The sequence below is a fragment of the Equus quagga genome, chromosome 5 (genome assembly GCF_021613505.1).
Source record: "Equus quagga isolate Etosha38 chromosome 5, UCLA_HA_Equagga_1.0, whole genome shotgun sequence".
In the NCBI taxonomy this organism is placed as follows: Eukaryota; Metazoa; Chordata; class Mammalia; order Perissodactyla; family Equidae; genus Equus; species Equus quagga.
Window position 1 is genome coordinate 76,839,041 of NC_060271.1, and position 22,116 is coordinate 76,861,156.

Genomic DNA, 22,116 nt, shown 5'->3' on the forward strand with positions numbered 1-22,116 from the left:
ACCCAGGATCCAAACCAGCAAACCCCAGGCTGCCAAAGCAGAGCATGCAAACTTAACCACTGGGCCACAGGGCCAGCCCCCATGTGTATATATTCTTAATTGTAAGAAATTTATGAAGGAAAAGAAGAGGCTGCTATAAGAGAGCCTGTCTGTGAAAGTGACATTTAAACTGAGACCTGCCAGATGAATGGGAATCAGCCAGGTGAAGAGTGGCAGGAAGAGCAGTCCAGGTTTGGGGGAAGTGCAAAGACCCTAAGGCTGGAAAGAGCTGAGAGAAAAATCCAGAACAGAAAGGCACTGTGACTGAAACAGAGAGAACAAGGGCGAGAGAGCCAGAAGGTGGGGTTGGAGAAGTGAGCAGGGGTCAAATCATGCAAAACTTTGTAGGCCACAGTGAAGACTTTAGACTTTATTTTAAGTACAGAAAGAAATCATGAGACATGGCATCATCTGTTTAAGTTTTTAAAAGATTACTTGCACCAAAATTTGGAAATGGACTGGCAGAAGCAAGAATGGAAACAAGGAAATGAGGTAGGAGGGCACTGCAGTAGTCTAGGCAAGAGATGATGGTGGCTTGGACTAGAATGTTGGAAGTCAAGATGAGAAAGGTAAACCCATTAAAGAAATACTTGAGAGAGAGAGTCAGAGCTTGATGAAGGGTTGGACGTCGGAAGCAAAGAAGAGGAAAGTATCAAATAACTGCCTGGTTTCCGATTTGAACAAGTAAGTGGACACCATTTCCTGAAACAGAAAAACTAAAAGAGCACATACATGATAGAGTAATACACTTAGAAAGCAAAATAAAACAACTGCAAATATAATCCAAGCGTGAGTAAAACTGCTAAGTGGGTAATGAATAACAGTCTGACCTAGTGGGATATGGGTGATCAGACAGCACAGCAGTGTGTCTCTTTCACTATCAGAAGCAGTCTTCTTTTTTCCTGTTTCAAGGCCCACACTCCCTTTTAGGTCCACCCACTGAGTTCCTGTTTCCTATCTGAAGAACACCCATCTCCTGTCTTTGCAGAGAAGAGACAACAGATCCGTTGCGTCTGTTAGAGCCCAACAGCTCAGTTTACTATTCACTCCACCCAATTCCTCTGAATGTCAGAGAAGCTACATCACTCGGGAGGAATTTCTCTCAAGTGGTTTCAAAACATTCTTACAGTGTGTGATATTTTAAACAGATATTGCCATTTTAATACACTGCTAGAGGGAGTGTAAATGTTCTAGAAAGTGATACCCTTCAACCCTCTAATTCCATTGCTGGGAGTGTAGCCCAAGAAAACAATCAGAAAAGGGAGCAAAGATACATGTACCAGCATGTTCTTCTCAGTGTTATTTGCAATGGTTAAAAAAAAAATGGAAACAACCTAAATGTCCTAACTAGAGGAATAGTCAAATCAAAGTGGGGGAAAGGTTACAGGAACTGTAATTCAGCCAAACAATGAAATATTATGTAGCCATTAAAAATAAGGATGAGAAAGAGTATTTTCTTCCATCCTGGCTTAGACATAAGACGTGAGTCTCCCTGCCTCTGAACTCGGGGTTTGAGAATCTATATTTATTTATTTATTCAACAAATATTTATTAAGCACTTTGTGCCAGCAACAGAGGGGCAAGGAGGCCTCTTCTTTGTCCCTCCTCTCTCATGGAGACTCCCAAGTATATGGATGACCCATCACTAATATACCCATTTTTTGGAGCACTTACTAAGTGCTAATCACTTAGCCAAGTGTTTTGCATACTTTACCTCATTTAATCCTCAATAGCTCTGTGAGATAGGGGTTGTTGTCTCTATTTTAACAAAGACTGACATCTAAAGAGATCAAGTGACTTACCAAAGGTCACACTGCTACTGAAGTGGCCAAGTCAGAATTTAGACCTGCTTCTGTTGACTACAAAGCCCGTGCTTTTAACTTCTTTGCTAAATTCCCTACGCCAGATGTAGGCAGATAAGTCCAGATTCCAACACTGAGACTAATTCCCCCTTCACTTGACACCCCTGCTCCTGTCCTTCACTGGGCTTGACTTCACTTGCAGTGACTGGGTACTTGTAACAGCTCCTCCCCCATCTTGTGCTACTGTGCTCTGTAGTCTGTGTTTGTTCCCCCTCGTCCACATTAAAGGCCACTCTTCTTTTGGGGAAAAAAGAGAAGCAAAATTGTGTTTTAATGGCTCTTTCTTCTTGCTTTTCACATGCCGTCTTCTCCAAGCAGCAAAAAAGCCTGAAGGGCAGTGTGTCATAGAGGGAAGAATTTTTCACAAACTTCAGCGCATTCATTCAACAAACACATATTTTTGGAGTACCTGCTATGTGGCAAGATTATTTAGAGTTTCAACCTTCCTGACCCTATTCCCTATTTTTACAAGTTTTCAGCACTTCTTTAACTCCATCCTTGGTTTGTATTCTTTCTTATACATTTTTCTTTTTTTTTCCTATTCTTTCTTTTCTTTTCTTTTCTTTGGTGCAGAAGATTGGCCCTGAGCTAGCATCTGTTGCAAATCATCCTCTTTTTTTTTTTTCCTCTCCAAAGCCCCAGTACATAGTTGTATATCCTAGCTGTAGGTCATTTTGGTGCTTCTATGTGGGATGCCGCCACAGCATGGCTTGATGAGCAGCGTGTAGGTCTGTGCTCTGGATACAAACCAGCAAACCTCAGGCCACCAAAGTGGAGCACGCAAACTTAACAACTCAGCCATGGGGCCAGCCCCCTCTTAGACTTTTTTCATATGTTCTTTTAAAATTTGATGTTGTCAGCTCCCATGTACCTGTCTTGCCCTCGCTTTCTCATCATGGTGTTTCCCCTCCAGCTAACTTATTCTAACTTCTGTCTTTCTGTTAATAGCAGCACCACCCTTGCCTATTCACCCAGGCTTGAAACCTCAGTCCCTTCCAGTCTTCTTACCCTTTACACCCACTTCCTCACTAAGTCAGACCAATTTTCTTCTCAAAACATGAGTTGTAACAGTGCTGTCCTTCCCATTCCCACTGCCTGTTCTCACCAAGACTTCTTCAATAAACTCCTACCTAGCTTCCTTACCTCCAATCTCTTGCTCCTCTGATTTGTCCTGCCCATTAGACCAGATTAACCGTCTTCAAGTGTTCCCCTGACTAGCACATGTTTTTCCGTGGTGCCACTACCCGGTGACTTAAGCCTTGCCTGTTCTAGCCCCACAGCGTCTGTTGCACGGATGTTTTCCTCTCCATTCTTATTATCACTATCCTAGCTCAGACCCTTTTTACTTCTTTCCTTTAATATTGCAATAATTTCTTAACTTGTTTCAATGCCTTTTGTGTTTCCCCTTCCCAATTCATGTTACATATTGCCACCAGATTAATCTCTTTGAAATGGCCCTGATCCTGCCCCTCTTCAGCTTTAAGATACTTTGTGGCTTACTGTTGGCTATACTTTAAAGTCCACATTCCTTAGCCAAGTATTTGGACTCCAGCCTTGTCTCCCATTATTCCCTTTCATGTACCATACACTCCAACCAAATTAATGTACAAACTTTAAATTACCCCACCTTTGAGCCTTTGTTCATGTTGTCCCTTCTCCTGTCTCCATGTATTCAAATCCTACCCAATCCTGAAAGACTGGCTCAAGTGGCATGTCTGCAATGAGGCCTTACTGGATTCCTATATTTATCACTACACCTTTCTGTGCTCTATTTCATTTTAGAGAAAAGCATCTTTCAATTAGTTTTTTAAATATATGATCCTATGATTTGGGTTAAAGTCTATGATATAAATTTGACTACCCAGACTCCCAGGATAACATGGTTGCCTTTTCCTGGCATTTCTTCTACTTCTCCATTTTACCAACCAGTTCCTCAGCTTTAGTCAAACTTGGGTTCAGAGTAGAAATTCTCCCTTGGTAACCTCTGTATTTTGGGAGGCAAGGCAAGGCAGTTTTCTAATCTGTTGTGGTAAAATATAATTTGTATTGTCCATTGAAAGCATGGGCTTTGGAATCACATGGCCCTAGGGTCCTGACAGCTTCATTATTTCTTAACTGTATGAACTTGAGCAACATATTTAACCTTTCTAATCATCAATGTATTCATCTATTTGTAACCCTAACAAATCTCATGGCCCCATGTGGTTTAGCCCCTGCTTAAATGGTATATAAAGAAGCACTATCTAGGGGCTGGCCCTGTGGCGTAGTGGTTGAATTTGGCACCCTCTAGTTTGGCAGCCCAGGTTTGCAGGTTCAGATCCCAGGTGTGGACTTACACCACTCATCGGCCATGCTGTGGTGGTGACCCACATATGAAGTGGAGGAAGATTGGCACAGATATTAGCTCAGGGCTAATCTTCCTCAGCAAAAAAAAAAAAAAAAAACAAACAAACCCAACACTATCTAGAGGGCCAAAAAGTAATTTTAAAACTATTTGTGCTTCCAAAGAACATCAGAGAAGAAATAGTTCATTACCCGCAATGACATTTCTCAAGTTTTCTTCCTCCATTCCTCAGTTATATCTAACCTGGAGCTGTTCCAAGAGACTTTCTCACACACACACATACACACACACACACACACACACACACACACACACAAACTAAAACTCTGTCTACGTCTGCAGTCCCTGTTCTTCTATCTTCTTCCTCCCTTTCTCAGCCATATATATATTCTGCAGATTGACTCAGCTTCTCTGACATAGTCCCCTCCCTCCCAGGTCCTGTCTCTCTCTGCCTATTTAAAATATTCAGGATTAGAATCCACAAGGCTTCTCCTTTCACGAGTAGAAGTGGAGTGGGGGAGAAGGTGCATGACAGACACACATTAGCAACTCTTGTCTCTGTCCCATGTAAAAGAGAGACAATAAAATATACCTCATGTGTTTTTCAAGATGAGTAAATAATGTTGCACGTGTAAAGCACATTGCATATGTCTGGCATACAATTTGCAGATAGTGGTTGGTTACTAGTTCTACAATTTCCACTTGTCTCTTTTTTATTTTTTTTTTATTTCTTTTTGAGGAAGGTTAGCCCTGAGCTAACATCTGCTGCCAATCCTCCTCTTTTTGCTGAGGAAGACTGGCCCTGAGCTAACATCCATGCCCACCTTCCTCTACTTTATATGTGGGACGCCTACCACAGCATGGCTTGCCAAGCAGTGCCATGTCCGCACCTTGGATCCGAACCAGCGAACCCCGGGCCACCAAAGCGGAATGTGTGAACCTAACTGCTGCACCACCGGGCCGGCCCCCATTTGTTTCTTTTTTTAAACAGATTCTAATTCTCTGGAGAAATTCTTCACCTATTTTGTTGAACATACCAATCCCAGTTATTTTAAGGTTTTTATCTGCTAATCCCAGTACCTGGATCACCTGTGGCTTTGTTTCTGTTGTCTCTTTTTTCCTTTGGTTTTCAGACACGTGGTCCTGTCTTTTGGTGCCCCCGATAATATTTTAATGAAAGACGCTCATCGTGTCTAAATAAATTGCTGGGGCTCCACTTGTGGTTGGCTTCCTCTCGAGAGGGCTCATCCTGCCCTCCACTAAGCAGATAGAGCGGTGGCAGATCATCCTACGCCATTCAGGAGCTGTGCTGAGTCAAGACTGGGCTGCAGTGCTGCTAAGGCTCAACCTACTCCTGGTTTGCTCCCAGATTTTCCGCTGAAAACCTGGTATATTATGTGCATCTCTCCCCTTCGACAATCCCAACCCTAATCACTCTATCCCAAGTCTGCTAAAATGCTCTACTTTCAGAGTCTTTGTCCTTGTTTTTGCCCCCTGCTCCACGCGGCCCCAGTATTTGGCAAATGTGCTGAGTGAAATATGGGCTTGAGCACTCACCCCACCCCTGCCAAGTCTCCAACAAAAGGTCTGCTGGTTTCCTGTTCCCTTGCAAGTGCCTCAGCAGGTGCAAATCGTAGACTGTCCGCCCCCACCCTCACTCCCTCCAACCCAGAATCAACATACACCCTCAGGGTACAAGCGGTTGCAATAATTCCCCCACCTCTCTTGATTCTTCCCTCTCCAGAGACTTACCCACGTCTCCTTTTCATTGTCTCAGCACCTCCTCACTGCCTTCAGGCAAATGGTTTCTGTGTATTATCCAGCTTTTCTAGTTGTTCTAGGCAGGAGAACCAGTCTGCCTCTGGCCGCTCCAACCCACTCAGATCAACCACTCAGAAGTAGAAGCTTAGTAAATGCTCATGTATTTGCTCTTTGCATTCTTTGTCTGGCTAGACAGCCTATAATACATTTTCTGGTTTACCCATGTTCTCATTTTCAGGTTCTTGGGTTTCCTTACAAGTATAAGCATAGCTGAGTTCATTCATGCTCTCTCTTCCTCTGCCTCTTCTTTTGGAGCAGTTGTTCTGAACAAAGTCCACACTGCCATAATTAATTCTAGTCATTAGTGCCAGCCCACCAGGCCTCATCAACTATAAATGTCGTATAACTTTTCAGACTACATTTTACACATACTCTAACCCTTCGTCAAGGGCAGACTTAAGTGTTATTCCATTTCCTGAATTTTTTACTTGAGAATTGAATGTTGTGTCTTTCTGTCCTCCTCATAGATTATTTTTTTATTGGAATATTTAACTTGCTTTTCCTCAGAAGAATCTCACTTCATTAGAGAGGCAAGGCTCCTGATAAACCTATTTCCCAGACCTCCCTAAAAGGTATGTGCCATCCATCCCTTCCTGCAAAATTCACTCGAAGATCAACCCAGACCACAAGAGAGCCATGTGTTTTGACTTCATTCTTTGGAGCTTTTATAGATCTCTATTTAAGAATCACTAAATTATTTTTAATTTAACAAAATTAAACATTAATTAATAAACATTAATCTAATAATCATTAAATATACTTTTATTTAAAAAATTTAACACTTCATGGTGCTGACTATATGCTTCAAACAGTTTTAAACACTTCAAAAATATTCATTTATATTATCTCCATAACCATCCTATGAGGTCGGAATTATTATCCCTATTTTACAGATGAAGAAATTGAGGCCCAGAGAGGTTAAGTACTTTCCCAGGATTACATAGCTGGTAAAGGGTGGAGCCAGGACTGAACCCAGAAAGGTTGGCTCCAGGATCCAAACTCTGAACTACTCTATAGCCATATGAAATTCATTATCATATGGATTGCAGGAGTTCTCTGAAATACATCCTCTACTCAATAAGGATCCACAAGTTAGCTTCTCCTAGACTTTCTATCAGGAAAAGCTGTGGGCTCCCTTCTAGCAAAAGTGGGTGCTTTGCATTTCTATGAGCTTATTTAATCTTGGCTCTATGGTTGCCCTACCCTTATTTTTCATTTGCCCAAGCCCCTTAATCGTTTATCTTTTTGTGTTGTTGCATTTTTCTAAACTGGCATAACTGCTTTATGGAATGTGGTGGGGAATAAATATACATATACAAATAAATACAATTAATTTTTTCCAAGTATTTATGAGATGAATCTATCCATCGCCAGGAAAATATCATTTCAATTACCAAACCCTACTGTGTAGCCCCAGTTATGTAGCTAGTGACTCACTTTCCACATCCTCATTTCTTTTACAGTCATGTCTGTGTGAACTAGAAAAAGAAATGAAAATACCACCTAGGTCCTTCAATTTCCCGCTTAAAATGTCAGAGTCTCTGGAGACACATTCCAGAGCTTTATGGGCCACGTCTGCCCTAATTGGCCACAGAAGTGACAGAATTCAAGCCAGGACATGTCCAGCAGGAGTCTGAGTACACAGGCGATGACCTGGTTGGGCTGTAAATGGGTGGGGAAATGGAAAGTCCTTGGTTATATCAGGCGAAGAGTCAGGAGCAAGAATCCAAGCCGAGAGTGGGGTGATGGCAGGTCAGAAACCATTTTTAAAAAAACAAAAGCGATCAGAATGAAGTTAGAGTGTAGAGCCTGCAGGGGAAACAGACAGATGCTAGGACAGCAGGCTAGCATGGGGTCAGTGGGCTTCTCGTGACCCAGCCTTGTCTATTTCTCTTGCTTCATCTTTCACCATGCTCCTTCCATCTTCCACTCTAGCTATGCTAATAAATTAATAAATGTTCCCCAAATATGCCAAATGGTTTCACACCTCCACACCTTTTTTCTTGCTGCTCCCTTTCCCTTGCCTCTGTCCACCTAACAAATATCTACTGATTTTTTTCCCAGATTCTGCTTAAATACCTTCACCATGAAGCTCTTCTTGTGCCCCCCACCACAGCCTGCCTTCACTCATCCTTTTTGTCCCTTCCCCACCCAAGTACCTGTTGCCACATCTATCTTGACTTTCACAGCACTGATAAGCGTATGAATTCGCACCTTAGCAGTCCGATGTGAGAATGTCACATTACATATTTCTATTTTTTTTTTAGATTGGCACCTGAGCTAACATCTGTTGCCAATTTTCTTTTTTTTTCCCTTCTTCTCCCCAAAGCCCCCCAGTACATAGTTGTATATTCTAATTGTAGGTCCTTCTGGTTGTGCCATGTGGGACACTGCCTCAGCATGGCTTGATGAGCAGTACTAGGTCCACACCCAGGATCGGAACCGGCAAAGCCCTGGGCCACTGAAGCGGGAGCACGTGAACCTAACCACTCAGACATGAGGCCAGCCCCCTACTGTATTTTTCTAAATCAAGTTTAGAAAATATTAGTCTCCAAGTGCTAGGATATAGACACAATCATTATCTGTATGAGTGCCTCTCCCCCTCCCTGGGGTCATACTCAGAATCCTAGTAGGCTAACAGTCCAGAAAATGTGAGAAGTGGCCATCTCGTCTTCAATACACCTCCAGTACATTGTTGAATAGAAGTGGCAAGAGCAGACATCTTTGTCTTGTTCCTGATCTTAGGGGCAAAACGTCTAGTTGTTCATCATTACCTATGATGTTAGCTGTGGGTTTTTTGTAGAGGCCTTTGTCAGGTTGAGGAAGTTCCATTCTATTCCTAGTTTATTCATGAAAGGGTTTCAGATTTTATCAAATGGGTTTTCTGCATCTATTATGTAGTTTTTGTCCTTGTTCTAGTAACATGGTGTATGACATTGTTTGATTTTTGGATATTAAACCAACCTTGCATTCCTAGGATAAATCCCACTTGGTTGTGGTGTATAATCCTTTTTATTTATTGCTGGATTTGGTTGGCTAGTATTTCACTGAGGATTTTTGCATCTATATTCATAAGGGATATTAGTCTGTAATTTTCTTTTCTTGTGATGTCTTTGTCTAGTTTTAGAATCAAGGTAATACTGGCTTCATAGAATGAGCTGGAAAGTGTTTCTTCATTTTATTTTTTGGGAAGAATTTGTGAAGGATTAGTGTTTCTTCTTTAAAGATTTTATTTTTCCTTTCTCTCCCCAAAGCTCCCTGGTACATAGTTATATATTTTTGGTTGTGGGTCCTTCTAGTTGTGGTGTATGGGATGCCACCTCAGCATGGCTTGATGAGCAGTGCCATGTCCACGCCCAGGATTCGAACCGGCAAAACCATGGGCCACTGAAGCAGAGTGCATGAACTTAACTACTTGGCCACGGGGCCGGCCCCTAGTGTTTCTTCTTTAAATGTTTGGTGGAATTCACTAGTGAAGCCATTTGGGCCTTGGCTTTTCTTTGTGGGAAGTTTTCTGATTACTAATTCTATCTTTACTTGTTACAGGTTGTGCAGAAAAGTTAATACAGCAGGCCTGAGACTCCTATCCTTAGAAAGTCCTGTTTGTAAGATTGATCCTTGGCTGGCATCTGGGAAGGTAGATTTCAAGAGTGTTTGCACCATTACCTAAATAACAAGAGCTGCTCACTGTGCCTAAACTATTTGTGCAAAAAAATATGGTTTATGTTGAACATCTGCTTTTCTTCGAGGAGTCTAGAATTTTGGTACATGCTAGGTACAAAGTGACTGTGTGACCAGCCCCCAGTAAAAATCTTGGGCACTGAGGCTCCAATGACTTCTTCTGGTAGACAACATTTTACACATTTTGTCACAATTCAGTGCTGGAGGAATTAAGTACATTCTATGTGACTCCATAGGTAGGAGACTCTGGGAAGCTTGTGCCCAGTTTCCTCTGGACTTCACCCCATAAGCCTTTTCCCTTTGCTGATTTTGCTTTGTATCCTTTTGCTTAATAAATCACATCCCTGAGTATGACTATAAGCTGAGTCTTGTTAGTCCTCTTAGTGAAGCACTGAACCTGGGAGTGGTCTTGAGGACCTGAAACACAGATTCATTCAGATTTTCTATTTCTTCCTGAGTCAGTTTCAGTAGTTTGGGTCTTTATAGGAATATGTCCATTTCATCTAGGTTATATAATTTGTTGGCATACAATTGTTTACAATATTGCCTTATAATCCTTTTAATTTCTGTATGGTTGCTAGTGATGCCCTCTCTTTTATTTCTGATGTTAGTAACTTGGACATTCTCTGTTTTTAACTTGATCAGTCAAGCTAAAAGTTTGCCAATTTTGTTATCTTTTCAAAGAACCAACTTTGGTTCCATGATTTCCCCTATTATTTTTTTACTCTATATTTCACTTCTTTCTACTCTAGTTTGTTTCACTCCCTCCCTTCTGCTTGCTTTAGGTTTGGTTTGGTCTTCTTTTTCTAGTTTCTTAAGGTGGAAGGTTATGTTATTGATTTGAAATCTTTCTTCTTTTTTAATAGAGGAGTTTTCAGCTATAAATTTCCTTCCAAGCACTGCTTTAGCTCTATTTCATAAATTTTGGTATGTTTTTTTATTTTCATTCATCTCGAATTATTTTCTAATTTCTCTTGTGATTTATTCTTTGATCCACTGATTAGTTAGGAATATGTTAATTTTCATATTATTTGTGAATTTCCCAAATTTATTTTCATTATTGTTTTCTAATTTTATTCCACTACAGTTGGAGAAGATACTTTGGATGATTTCAATCTTTAAAAATTTATTGTAGCTTGTTTTATGGCCTATTATATGACCTATCCTGGAGAATGTTCCATATTCACTTGAGAAGAATGTATAATCTGCTATTTTAGGGTTTCAAATCTGTTTTACCATCTTCCCTTGGTCTCCTTTGTGGGAGCCAGGGTGAGAGTAGCGGAGTAGTGGACATTGCAGCTTCTTTTTCTTCCCTCCTTGGTCCTGCCTTCGAAAGTAAGAGAATAAGTCAAAATTGCCAAATTAACCTGATTTCTTCCTGATGCCCTTCCAGTTTCCAAAAACCCCCAAGTATGCATAGCTTTTCCATTACTAGCTGTCATTTCTCTTCCTGGATGCATTATGACAATGAAATATGTCTCTTCCCGCAAGCAAAGGGAAATGAGTGCTCTTGCTCTTCCCTCCTCTCAGTGGCTGCCTCTGAAACACTTCCATTCAGGAGTTGGTCAATGCTTCTTTAATCACTGAATTTGGTCCCAGGACATCATATTGATGGCAGACCAAGGGGATGCTGGTTTAGTGAGATTAGAGCTTTTACCTGCTATAATAAATTCCCATCTGCCCTTCTGGTAAGGTCTACACCAGTGCCGTTAAAATTGTCCTTTCTACTCACGTCTCCTCATTTACCTGGAAGTGAGTACCCACATCCTCTTCCTTCCCTTTGCTATCTGTAAAGGATCCATTTAGCTGCAACTAACAGAAAACAACCCAGCTCTCACTTGAGTAATTAAGAGTTTATTTTTCTCATGTAACAAGAAGTGTTAGGGGACAGACAACTCCAGGGCTGATGCGGTTGATCAAGGACACCATCAAGGACCCAGGCACTTTCCATTTTTCCACTGCAGCATCTATATCAGGTGTACTTCATCCTTATGCCTGTTGCCTCATGGTCACAAGATGGCTGCTGCACCTTAAGCCCAAGTCCTGTCCTAGGGAGAAAGAAGGGGTAGGGTGCAGAAGCAAAAAGCCTGCCAGAAAATTACGAAGCTTTTCCGGAAGCTCTACCCAGCAACTTCCACGTATGTCTCATTATTTAAATCTAGGTCACATATCACCCCAGACCAATCACTGAAATGCTAAAAAATGGCTAGAGAGAAGGGAGAAGAATGGGGGGTGGGAGAGCAGTGGCCAGTCAACCAACAGTGGCTGCCATACCTTCCTTCACAGCTTTCGTAATTAGAAGTTAGGGCAGGGGTGGGGGAGGATGACTTTAGTCCAGCTTAGCTTGGAGTATGGCATGTCATTCAACTCTGCCCCATCCACATTAGTTCTAAACAGAATCAGTCCCCGCCTCCTAAAATCTAAGCTCCCTGGCACCTTCTGTAGCAAAGTCCCTAACCACAACATAAATACAGATACCTTTTCACCTGCCTTCTGGTAAATTCAGCATCCAACTCATGCTCTTTTCTTTAGAATTAGCAAATGCATATTCTAAGGTACTTAGCAGTCATCTATAGTCATTAAGCATTGTCTGATTTGAGGACCCCAAAGGCAGTCTTCTGGGACATCCCCATGCCACTGCCTTTTCTCAGCCTCAGAAACTTGTTATGGCAATTAACCATTTCCATCACAGGTACAATTGCCTGTACCAACTAGTCAACCCATGACTTGAGTGACATGTTCAAGCTTGGGTCCTGGACTTCAAGTCTCTGGTGCCATTAACCACTGTCCAGGAAGAGGTTAGAAATTCAGAGTCCAAAAGAGGGGCCTTAAAGCTCATCTTCCCTACTCTCACTTTCTCAGAATACTCCTGGGAATTGCAGATAAATCAATATTTTTATCAAACTCTAAAAAGGGTGCATTTGCCTCTCATCCTTCCAGAACCTTCTGCCAACCTCCTTGTAAATCAGCCCAGAAGTTTTAAAGCATTCTGTAAAATCCTTTCAACTCAGTCTCTTCCCAGTCCTCTGATAGTCCTCACATTAAGAGTTACTTTTGAGAGACCTTACTCATTTCTGCATCTCATTTCTCCAACACAATCTTAGCTATTGTCTCAAAATCAATACACTCAAATTCTGGGGATCAAGAACTTTTCTGTGTGCAACAAAGTTTCTTCGTAATCCCACAATGTAGCAGGTGTGAATTTGTTCTATCACACTGAGGTGCAAGAAATGTCACACTGCCATAGTTTTGGCAACCCCCCCCCCCATGACTTGCCACAGTGGCAAGATATTCTATTCTCCGTGGAGTCTTGGAATGGTGACCAACCCCCTTGGTTTGCCGAGGACAGAGGGGTTTTCTAGGACGGAAGACTCTCCATGCTAAAAATGGGCAAACCGGAACAGTTAGTCATCTTAAGTCTTAGAGACATTAGTTTACAAGCCTTCCCTTTATTATACTATACTGTAAGCTATATACTTCCTTCACATGTACTATATTATAAGCTCTAAGAGGACAGAGAACACGTCTAATGAATATCTATATATCCATGCCTAGTGCTTGGGACATAATGAGTACTCAATAAATTCTTAATAAACAAACTAATTCACAAACAAATGCATGAACCAGTGTAAAAGCAGATTAAAATAACAATAATAATCCAAACCTGAGCAACATCAGATGTTACTTGAGCCAACTGAAATGGAGCGCCCTGCAATTCCTACTTACCCCTTCGAGTCTTAAAGAGGTCATGTCCTCAGAGCAGGGGCAAATCCGGCCCCCCCTCCCCCACACACACACCATGATTTCTATATCATCTGTGTCCAACTTGATGGATTTGAGAAGCATCAGGTAGACTTTCCATCACATTTTGGATCTATTCTTCAGGAAGACAGCACATCTCCAGATATAAGCAAAGTGTTAAGAAAGCATGAACTTCTGAAGTTACCCTACCACCTGCCCGGCCTACCAGACCTCCTCAAGAGTTCTGGGCTGCACAAATGATTACACTGCTTTAAAGTCTCCAGAACCTGCCCCCCACCTCCAACCAGTACTTTCCCTCTGGGGTATAACTCTAATGCTAGCAAGTTTTTTCTGCTTCACTGTATCACATTCCACTTGTCTTCCAGAAGACACTGATATTCCTCTATCCCTTTAACATCTTGTTTTTCTCCTTTTTTCCTTTCCTCTTATATTATTTCTTCCAAGTTTTCATAAAAGTTACAGCGGGTAGAGCTAGTGTGCTTTCCTTCATCTCATTTAGCAAGGAGACTGTTATGTTTGTACCAGGTATAACTGCTGATCACCTCAAGCAAGAGGACACAATTTACAGATGATTGTAACAGTTCTGACTCCATATTTCCTGGAGTTTTGTGGTTTTCCTTGAAAAACTACCACAGAAAATTGCCTCATTTCCATGCCTGGTTTACAAGTGTGCACCTAGAAAATCTGCTCATGTCTGCTTGTCTCTTCTGCTGATCCATGTGCTAACCTCTGTAATCTCCACAGCACACAGCAAAGTGTCCCCTCTGTTCTGCAGTACTCTTCACTCCAAGAGTCACTGCCCCCAGAATTCTGACCCTTCTTTTTGTCCTGTGACACGTTGAGTTGATGTCAAGGGCCCTGTCCCTCGCCCACTGCCTTGTTGTACAAAGCTTTCCTCTCCCTCATCGCTCCTCCTCCTCTCCCTTGGCCCGAGACCTTGACCACCTTCCTCATAAGCCCCCTCTCTGGGCATCCCAGGGATGTTCCACAGTCAGTCCACTCTAACCCCAGTCGTGCAATACAACCAGATTTTATCACCCTCAAAATAAGACCTGAATTTTCACAACACCCCACACAAGTCTCTGTTTCAAGACACTGTTTTTAGGAATTATAATTCTTAGAACTCTACATTTACCATTTTCTAAGAGGTAAACACCTACTCCAGGTTAAGGGGCATCCCTTAACTTGTGTCTGCATTGTTAATCCTTTCGTGCACATCCTGACCAGGGAGGAAGAGCAGTACCTTGGGGCACTGGTGAGTCAGGTAGGAAGTCCCTCCCTCCCAGGGCCAGGGTAAAATGCTCAGCCCTCCCTGACCGCCCCGCCTCCCCCCCACCCCGAGGAACTCAGAGAAGCCTCGATTGGGATTGATCTTCAAAACATGCCAAAGACGGAAGACGAAGCAGCATTTATGTATGTCCTTGTTTCAGAAAAGAGAATGGCTGCTGTTGGCCAAAGGGGAGCCCCTGAGCGGAGGACACAGCATGAGAGAGCCCGCCAGCATATTCTATGTGATCCTGCCATCACGCTCCCCAACCCTGCTGGTGAAGGCAGTGGCCACACGGGAACTGATGCTGCCCAGCCCCTTCCCCCTGCTGCCTGAGGACCTGCCTGATGACAGCCTGAAGATTGTGGAGGCAAGTGGAGCCCAGATCTCAAGCAAGAGACAGAGGGGAGAGAAGAGAATGGAGTTCATGGAGTTTGGGGAAAGAGATGAGGGAGACGAGTGACCCTGTGAGGGAAAGGACAGGCGAGTGGAGGGAGAAGTGGGTTCCACGGGTGTGGTAAGAGGGGCAGAGGAGAAAGCAAGGGTAGGAACTGAGGCTGGGCAGAAGGAAGGAAGCACCAGCGTGATGGTGTGCTCTCTTTCTCTGCATTGTGTGTCATGTGCCTGTACCTGTGTTTATGTGCATCTCTTTGTTGAGGAGAAGAGGAAAAGGCAGCCAATGTAGGCTCCCAGGATAGGAAGGGCTTCAAAATGAGACTCCGATGCAAAGGAGGGAACAGCTCTGCAGGCCACTTTCTCCTCCTCCTCCTCTTCTCCTCCTTGGATCTGGATTCGGTATTTCCTCTGCCAGCCCCCGCAGGCTGAGGGCAGGAGGGGGCTCTGGGTGGGGAGAACTGGAACCACATCACTGCTGGATCGCCGGCCTACGTGCAGAGAGGACAGAGCCTGGGATTGTGCTCTCGGCTTGGCGGCTGTGGGGATGCAGAGAGAGGTGGGCACGAGTGGCTGTGGCTCGATCAGCGTCTCACTTTGGAGCCAATGGTTCCTGGCACAGGATGTTGTGGCCGGAAAACCTGACTGCTCAGGAATGCTGTGCTCGCGTGTCCTCCGGTTATGCTCACCTCACAGGCTGAAGAACTCAGTGTACTGGCCTTGCAGACCAGGAGCACCCCCAGGCCTCCAACACACCCTCCCTACAGCTGCGCACACTGGTTCCCTTGTAACCCTTACAGGAATCCGGCCCCTCTCAGAATCCCGTGACACACTTCTCAGGGCCAGCGTGTTTGGTGCCCCTAACCACTCAGGGTCGCTCCTATTTCTTGTACTCTTGCCTGACACTTACCTCACAAGAACTCAGACCTGGGGGCCAGAACGCCCAGTGGGACACACATCTATTTCACAGCCTCCAGTGAAGCCCTGGGTCCTCATACCTCCTCCAGCCTCTCACACCCAAAGGTCTCTGCCTGACGTCTCGTGTTCTGTGACCTCAAGTTCCCTGGGTAAAGCTCCCCGTCTCTTCCTCAGAGCACACTGGACAGCCTGGAGCTGGAGCCCACCTACAACCCCTTGCAGGTTTGGAGCCACCTGTACTCACACCTGAGCAGCGCCTCTGTCAAGCCTCAGGGCCGGCTCCACCCAAGCTGGGAGAGCCGGGCCCTAAGAAAGGTACAGCTCCTCTCCTTACTTCCCTCCCTCCCCTTTATGCCCAGAATCCAAGAGAGCCCTCCTCCCCATCTCCCCTGGTGGAGGGGGTAACTGGGCTAACAGAGGAGAGAGAGAAAGAGTGGCCCTTTGCCCTAGACAAAGGAAATGACAACCCCTCCCCAGCAGGGGGGCTTTTCTGCTCAGGCATTTACATAGAATAATATTTCGGTATCTTAACTGTAGTGTTTATGGTAACTCCCTAGTCATTTAACAACCATTGTCCTACTAAGCAAACCTGCTACACTGGAACTACAACCACAGCCCTCAATTGACAGAAAAGGCTGAAGGGAAGGTGGGAAAAGAAATGCCCAAGGGGAGGGGAATTAGCATGTACTGAGAAGTCATTTGCCAGGCTTTGTGACAAGTACTTTCACATATATTTTTCTCATTTAATCCTCACAGCATCCCTGCAAGGTAAGTGTTATGCTCATTTTACAGAGGAGGAGAAGGAGGCTGACCAAGGTTAGCAGCTTGGAGACAGGGCTCTAGTGACAAGAGCTGAAGAGAGAAGAGTAATTGAGGGTGTAAAGTTATTTTTGCAAAATCCATAATCTATATATCTGGGCTTCCTTTTGCCCTTATTAATCTTTTCCTAGTTTCCCAGGAACAGAGCCTTTAGAAAACTCCTGCTTTGCCTTAGCTGAAATTACAAAAGAAAGGCGTTTCCAAACTACAGTCAGTCTAGAGGTGGCAGCAGTAACCAGATGTGTGGGAGCAGAGCCCACCATGAGTTTGCTGATGGGCAAGCTAACAGAGGAGGGACACTCAGCCAGGAGACAGGGGCTGTGGAGGCTAGAACCCAGGGGACTCGACTGCCCTGGGCCTTGAGGCAGGCACTCCAGAGTTGGGACACCTGAAGGAGTTAGGACAGGGGCCCAGCAGGGAACAGGACAGGAGAGCAGGACTCTGGTCTTCAGAGAAGGCTCTGCTTGCTTTCTTTGCAGGCTGGGCAGTTGCAAATGAACCGAGTTCGAGCCACAGTGGCCCCCCTGACTATGACTCCAGCCCCTGGCAAAGCCCACAAGATGCTAGCAGCCAGCAAAGCTTCCTCAGAAGCCTTCTTCCAGCTTTCCATGGAGGAGGAAGCAGAGGAGGAGGAGTATCTCTCAGGGCCCTAAGTCACCAGAGCCAGAGCCAGCTGCCCTACTCCACCAAGCTGAGGCTCACACGATGGCTTTCTGTGGTCAGGCTCACTTCCCATCCACCTGAGCCTCTGTGAGCTCTGGGTGACTGGGAAACAGAGCCTTCCCCTGCTCTGTGCTCAGTGCCCACCACCCCACTCCTCAGGCCCAGAGACACTCCCAAACCTCTTCCTTCCCCAAGCAGGGACTCTCGTTTTCTTTTGCATCAATTGATACTGTTAATACAGATGAAGATTAAACACCAAGTAAGCCTCCACCATTGTTAGGAGCATTCCTACGCCCAAATTTCTCCTGGTAGCTCTGTGTAGGCAGGTGGATGAGGTCAGGTCACCTTCAGGAAACTGGGCCTCAGGAGACAAGCATAGGTTTTCAGAGCTCATGAAAAGCAAGTAGGATTGAAATCCAAGCCTCATTCCAAAGCCCGTGCCCCTCCTACTACACCACCACATTGTAGCCTCCAAATTGACAAGTGGTTAGTGCTTGGTACCTACATGCAAAATGTGTGTTTGTGTGTGTCTCTGTGTTGAGGGGGTGACATATAGCTGAGAAGAGAGAGAGGATGGTGTGAAAAAGACCGATTCCCTTCCTATTCTCCCCACGCTGCTTACCTGCCCAGCCTCTCCATCTACAGAATAACTATTACCATTTATAAAATGCTTATTCTGTGCTTCAGATTGCACTAAGTACTTGGGAAATTTAACTCCTTTCATACAAACAGTCCTGTGAGGTGGAGTCTGTTATTAAGCTTTGCTGTTTTACAGAGGGGCAGCGGGGGAAACTGAGGGCTGCAGAGGTTATACAACTTGCCCAGGGTCACCAAGCCATGTCAAGCCCAGGTGGGCCTGACTGGACCACCCAGGCTCTGAACCACCACACTGCTTGGCTCCCCTCCCGGGGGCCCTTTCCTCCTTTCTTGGCCCCCAACACATTCCTGGCTCTCCTCCTGATCCCCTCCACACCCACTCAGCACACCCTGCCACTCTGTCCTTTCTGTGGCTGTTCACACACATAGACCTCTTAAACCCAAACTGACTTTAATGAGAATAAAACTTAAAAAAAATATATATCTCTGGCAAAGAACAATGCAGGGGTAAGGATCCAGGCACAGGCCAGCATCTCCCTATAGCCTCCATACAGGTCTCTCAAACTGCAGCTACTCTGACCAAGTACCGCTTTCCACAGACCTGGTCCAGCAGCTGTCCAATCCCTTGGCAGGGATGACTTAGGGGTGCTGGCCTCCCCAGGTCCCATCCCTCAGCCCCTGCCATCTGTCCCACTTTCAGGACTTCTTGGGAGTGATCATCCTTCCCTGATCCTTTTGATCCCCTGGTCTTACACATGCCCCTCCAGCCCTCTGGTTCCCACTCTCCTAACAGGTTTCTTTGATCCCCAGTGCCACCTCCCCATGGTCCTCCTATCAGGAACCCCAGCCTTGCCCTACTTCTCACGTGGAGCCCTCTGGCTTGACCCCAGTCCTGTCAGTGCCTGCTCTAGAGAGCCCACAGTCCCAGCTCCCTGAGGCCCCGCTCTTCTGGACCTGGCTGTACAGGGCAGCATCTGAGCTGTGGCCCTTGCTTCTACTGCCAGTTGCTGCTCCAGGTTCAGGGAAGGCCAGGCCCTGGGGCTTGGGAGCTGGGAGGGGCTTTGTGCTCCGAGGTGGTGGCACAGCATAGTCATCGGTGGCAGGGTTGTAGGGGAGCTCGTAACCCTCCTCCTTCACCCGGGCCTGGCACCACCACGCATCCTTGGGCTCTTGAGGCAGATCATAAAGGCTCCGGACAGCAGCTGGAGCCAGGCCCTCAGGTTCATCATAGATGGGGTCTTCTTTGCAGTCCGTCAGCTTGGCCTTCAGCAACTGTTGGTGCACATGCTCGTACAAGTCCCAGTAGAGAGGTTTCTTTAACTGTGCCCCCTCCCCAGCTGGAGCAGGGGTGCTGTCCAGGGGGTCTGAGTATAGAGAATCCTGGGAAGGGCCTGGAGGAATGCGAAGGGAGTCTAAGGGCTCGGCATACAGGGCTGGAGGGCTGACCAGGAGCTCCTGGGTCGGGGAGGCCAACTTCCCCTCTGCCACTTCTCCTTCGTGGGAATCAGCTCTGAGAACATCCTGCCCCTGACCGGCCTTTCCCTGGGCCTTCTGCTGGTGGATGGCAGTCTCAACTGCCTGAAAGATGTCGTTTCCCTGTGCTGTCTGGAAGGTGAAGGTTCCAGGGCCAGAGGGGCAGCGGCGGCCAGCCTCAAAAGAGAACATGACCTGAAGAGAGTGTGGAGGGAAACACATTACTAGGAGCCATGAGAGGAGGTGAGTCACAGGGCCAAACTACCCAGGGGATCTACAAAGAAAAGACTACCTGGGGAGGTGGGTGTGGTCCTGAGCTAGGCAAAGAAGGGTTATCCAGAGGACAGAGCTTCCCACCTTCCTGTCCTGCCCCACCTCACCCACAGCTGCCCAAACCCAGGAAGCCAGCCCTCCCTGACAGCCCCCGCACCTTGTCCCTGCCATAGCGACGCAAGAGAGTGTAAGGCCAGCAAAGGAGTGGCTCTAGTATTTGACTCTGGGCCCCCACGGTCAGCAGCGTGAGCCTCTCAGCCTCCACCCTCAGCACATAGGAGCCATGCAGGCCACAGCGCTCAGCGGCTTCGGTCCTCTGCACGGTTACCCAGAACTGGGATCCTGGAAGGAATACACAGTTAGACGGGCACCTGGCCAGGACTAGGGGCTGGGGCGGATTGTCCAAGCACTCACTTGGAAGCCAGCTCTCAGAAGCTTCCTACTTCCTCATGGGTCCCTGGGCCCTCTAATCACCCCGTTCCCAAGGGCACCCTTCCTTTCCACCCCATCCCTGCCCGGGCTTCTCAGGCGTCTACCTTCCCAGGTGGGGCTATACAGGGAGTTCTCCAGCATCTCCAGGGCAGAAAGCTTGGGTGGGTTCTCGGCGGGCGCCTGAGCCCAGCTGCCTTTCTGGGGTAAAGAGAAAGAGAGTGTTGAAGACCCTGTAGTTCCCTCAGTGCGGCTCCCAGGGCCTGAGCTAACCCAGTTCCTCTGCGGCTGTAACTCTGCCCACCCCCGCATCGCCTAGCTAGAGCCCCTCGCCGCAGCCCTGGCCCCCTCACCGGAAAGGCGTTGCGGCACAGCGTCTGCACCCAGGCGGCGCTGGACGGCGCGTCGGCCGCCAGCAGGTGGGAGCGCTGCGCGGTGTCCAGGCGGAAGGCTGTGGCGCCAGGCTCCGGGGGGCTTTCCACCGCCACGGGCGCCACGCTCACACACTCCGCCAGACGGATCACCTTGCAGTCCAGGCGGCGCGAGCCCCCTCGGCCCCCTCCAGAGCTCGACCCCTTGTGGTCGAAGAACTCGAGCCGCGCCACGCCGTGGGGGCTGGCCGGGTACAGCACGGCCCAGGTCTTCCTCCACCTCTGCGGAGAGAGAGCGAGAGACGCTGGGCAGGGGGCGGGCGCGCAGCGGCAGCCCGGGCCCCGACGGGGAAGAGAGACCGGCGCAGGCCGACTTCGGCTCGGAGGCTTCCCGACGGGAGGCGTAGTCGACCGGGCCGAGGAAGCCGCTGGTCTCCCCAGGACTAGAGAGGGCGTACCCCGAGCCCGGCGGACGCTTCCCCCGGCGGTGCGGAGCAACCTCGCGGGAGCGTCACCGGGCTCTCAGGCGCCGCGCTCCAACCCGCGGCCCGCCTCCTCCCTCTTTCTGGGGTCTGTCGCCCCCCAGCCCCCCATCTCTGATGGGGTTCGGCAACGCTTGCCCCCAACTACCTTGGTACCGAAACGCTGACTCTGCAGAAAGAGCGTTCCTTCCATGACGCCCCCGTCCATGGCCCGCGGCGGTTCTTTTCGCACTTCCTGGCCCCGGGGTTGCGGGCGGGGCGGGGCGGGGTGGGGCGGGGTGGGGCGGGCCCACTGGAGGCGTTCCCGCCCCTCGCCCGGCCCCTGCGGTCCTTGAAGGATTAGGAAGAAGAGCAAGAAGGAAGGGGAGGGGGTCCACGTCCAGGCCCCTACCCACAGCTCTGGGACGCGCACAAGTGGCTCCAAGAGAAACCTTGCGGTTTTGGCCAGAGGGCTCTGGTGCCTGGGCTTGGGGGCTGCGTGCGATGTCACATGTTCAATATGACATCAGAGTGAAGGCCATGACATCACCTCGAACATGCCGGCGGGCACCCTGGGGTACTGAAGGGGCCACGTGGGCCCTCATGGCCTCGGTTCCCCTGACCGGACCCGCCCCCAGCCCGGCCGGAGTTGGGCTGTTTATACTCCGCAGACCCGGGGCCGTGGGGGAAGGGCTAGGGGCTGGGGACTGGAAGGCTGCCCGGAGCCCGGAGCCGAGTCGCGGCCTCCAGCCGCCGCAGGGGCCGCTGCCCGGGCCGGTTCGCGGCCCGGTGGCCTCTTGCGTGTCCAGGTTCCTGACCGCAGCTGCCGGGCCTCCAACCCGCGGGAAAAGAAAGCTTCATTGAGCACGCCGGGAGGGTCGGGGCGGGGGGCGCGGGGGGAGGTGGAGCGCGGCGGCCAGCTCCACCGGGGAGGGGAGGACCA

At 47.4% G+C, this 22,116-nt stretch overlaps 2 protein-coding genes and 1 long non-coding RNA gene across 5 annotated transcripts in view; 1 reads left to right on the plus strand and 2 right to left on the minus strand.

Moving 5' to 3' along the window:
- M1AP (meiosis 1 associated protein) overlaps positions 1 to 17,584 on the plus strand; it is a 78,299-nt gene extending 60,715 nt beyond the window's left edge. Inside the window, exons 7-10 of the mRNA XM_046661460.1 lie at positions 14,940 to 15,146; positions 16,262 to 16,402; positions 16,844 to 16,855; positions 17,386 to 17,584. Coding sequence (XP_046517416.1) covers positions 14,940 to 15,146; positions 16,262 to 16,402; positions 16,844 to 16,855; positions 17,386 to 17,559 — 534 coding nt within the window. The 3' untranslated portion in view covers positions 17,560 to 17,584. The remainder of the gene's footprint in view (positions 1 to 14,939; positions 15,147 to 16,261; positions 16,403 to 16,843; positions 16,856 to 17,385) is intronic.
- Positions 11,583 to 16,283, minus strand: LOC124239465 (uncharacterized). Its single transcript, XR_006888636.1, has 2 exons — positions 15,407 to 16,283; positions 11,583 to 11,795 (listed from the first exon to the last, which is right to left on the minus strand). It is a non-coding gene; the product is annotated as an uncharacterized LOC124239465 (long non-coding RNA).
- Positions 17,585 to 17,826: 242 nt separating the features above from the next.
- Positions 17,827 to 21,466, minus strand: DOK1 (docking protein 1). Of its 3 annotated transcripts, XM_046661461.1 has the most exons (5): positions 21,343 to 21,466; positions 20,695 to 20,994; positions 20,449 to 20,542; positions 20,070 to 20,254; positions 18,561 to 19,834 (listed from the first exon to the last, which is right to left on the minus strand). In XM_046661461.1, the coding sequence occupies exons 1-5, from the start codon at positions 21,400 to 21,402 to the stop codon at positions 19,028 to 19,030; spliced, it is 1,446 nt and encodes a 481-aa protein (XP_046517417.1). In that variant the 5' UTR covers positions 21,403 to 21,466; the 3' UTR covers positions 18,561 to 19,027. The 3 variants fall into 3 exon arrangements, with proteins under 3 accessions (XP_046517418.1, XP_046517419.1, XP_046517417.1); XM_046661462.1 differs by lacking the exon at positions 20,070 to 20,254 and having other exon boundaries at positions 17,827 to 19,834; positions 20,449 to 20,538; XM_046661463.1 differs by lacking the exons at positions 20,070 to 20,254; positions 20,449 to 20,542 and having other exon boundaries at positions 17,893 to 19,834.
- Between the last annotated feature and the right edge of the window lie 650 nt (positions 21,467 to 22,116).

Excerpts from the sequence above, each read along its gene's own strand:
- DOK1 (XM_046661461.1), bottom strand. The coding sequence starts at position 21,402 with ATGGACGGGGGCGTCATGGAAGGAACGCTCTTTCTGCAGAGTCAGCGT. Across the intron at positions 20,995-21,342 it reads GTCAGCGTTTCGGTACCAAG|AGGTGGAGGAAGACCTGGGC; the intron begins GTAGTTGGGGGC and ends CTCTCTCCGCAG. Across the intron at positions 20,543-20,694 it reads TGTGCCGCAACGCCTTTCCG|AAAGGCAGCTGGGCTCAGGC; the intron begins GTGAGGGGGCCA and ends TCTTTACCCCAG.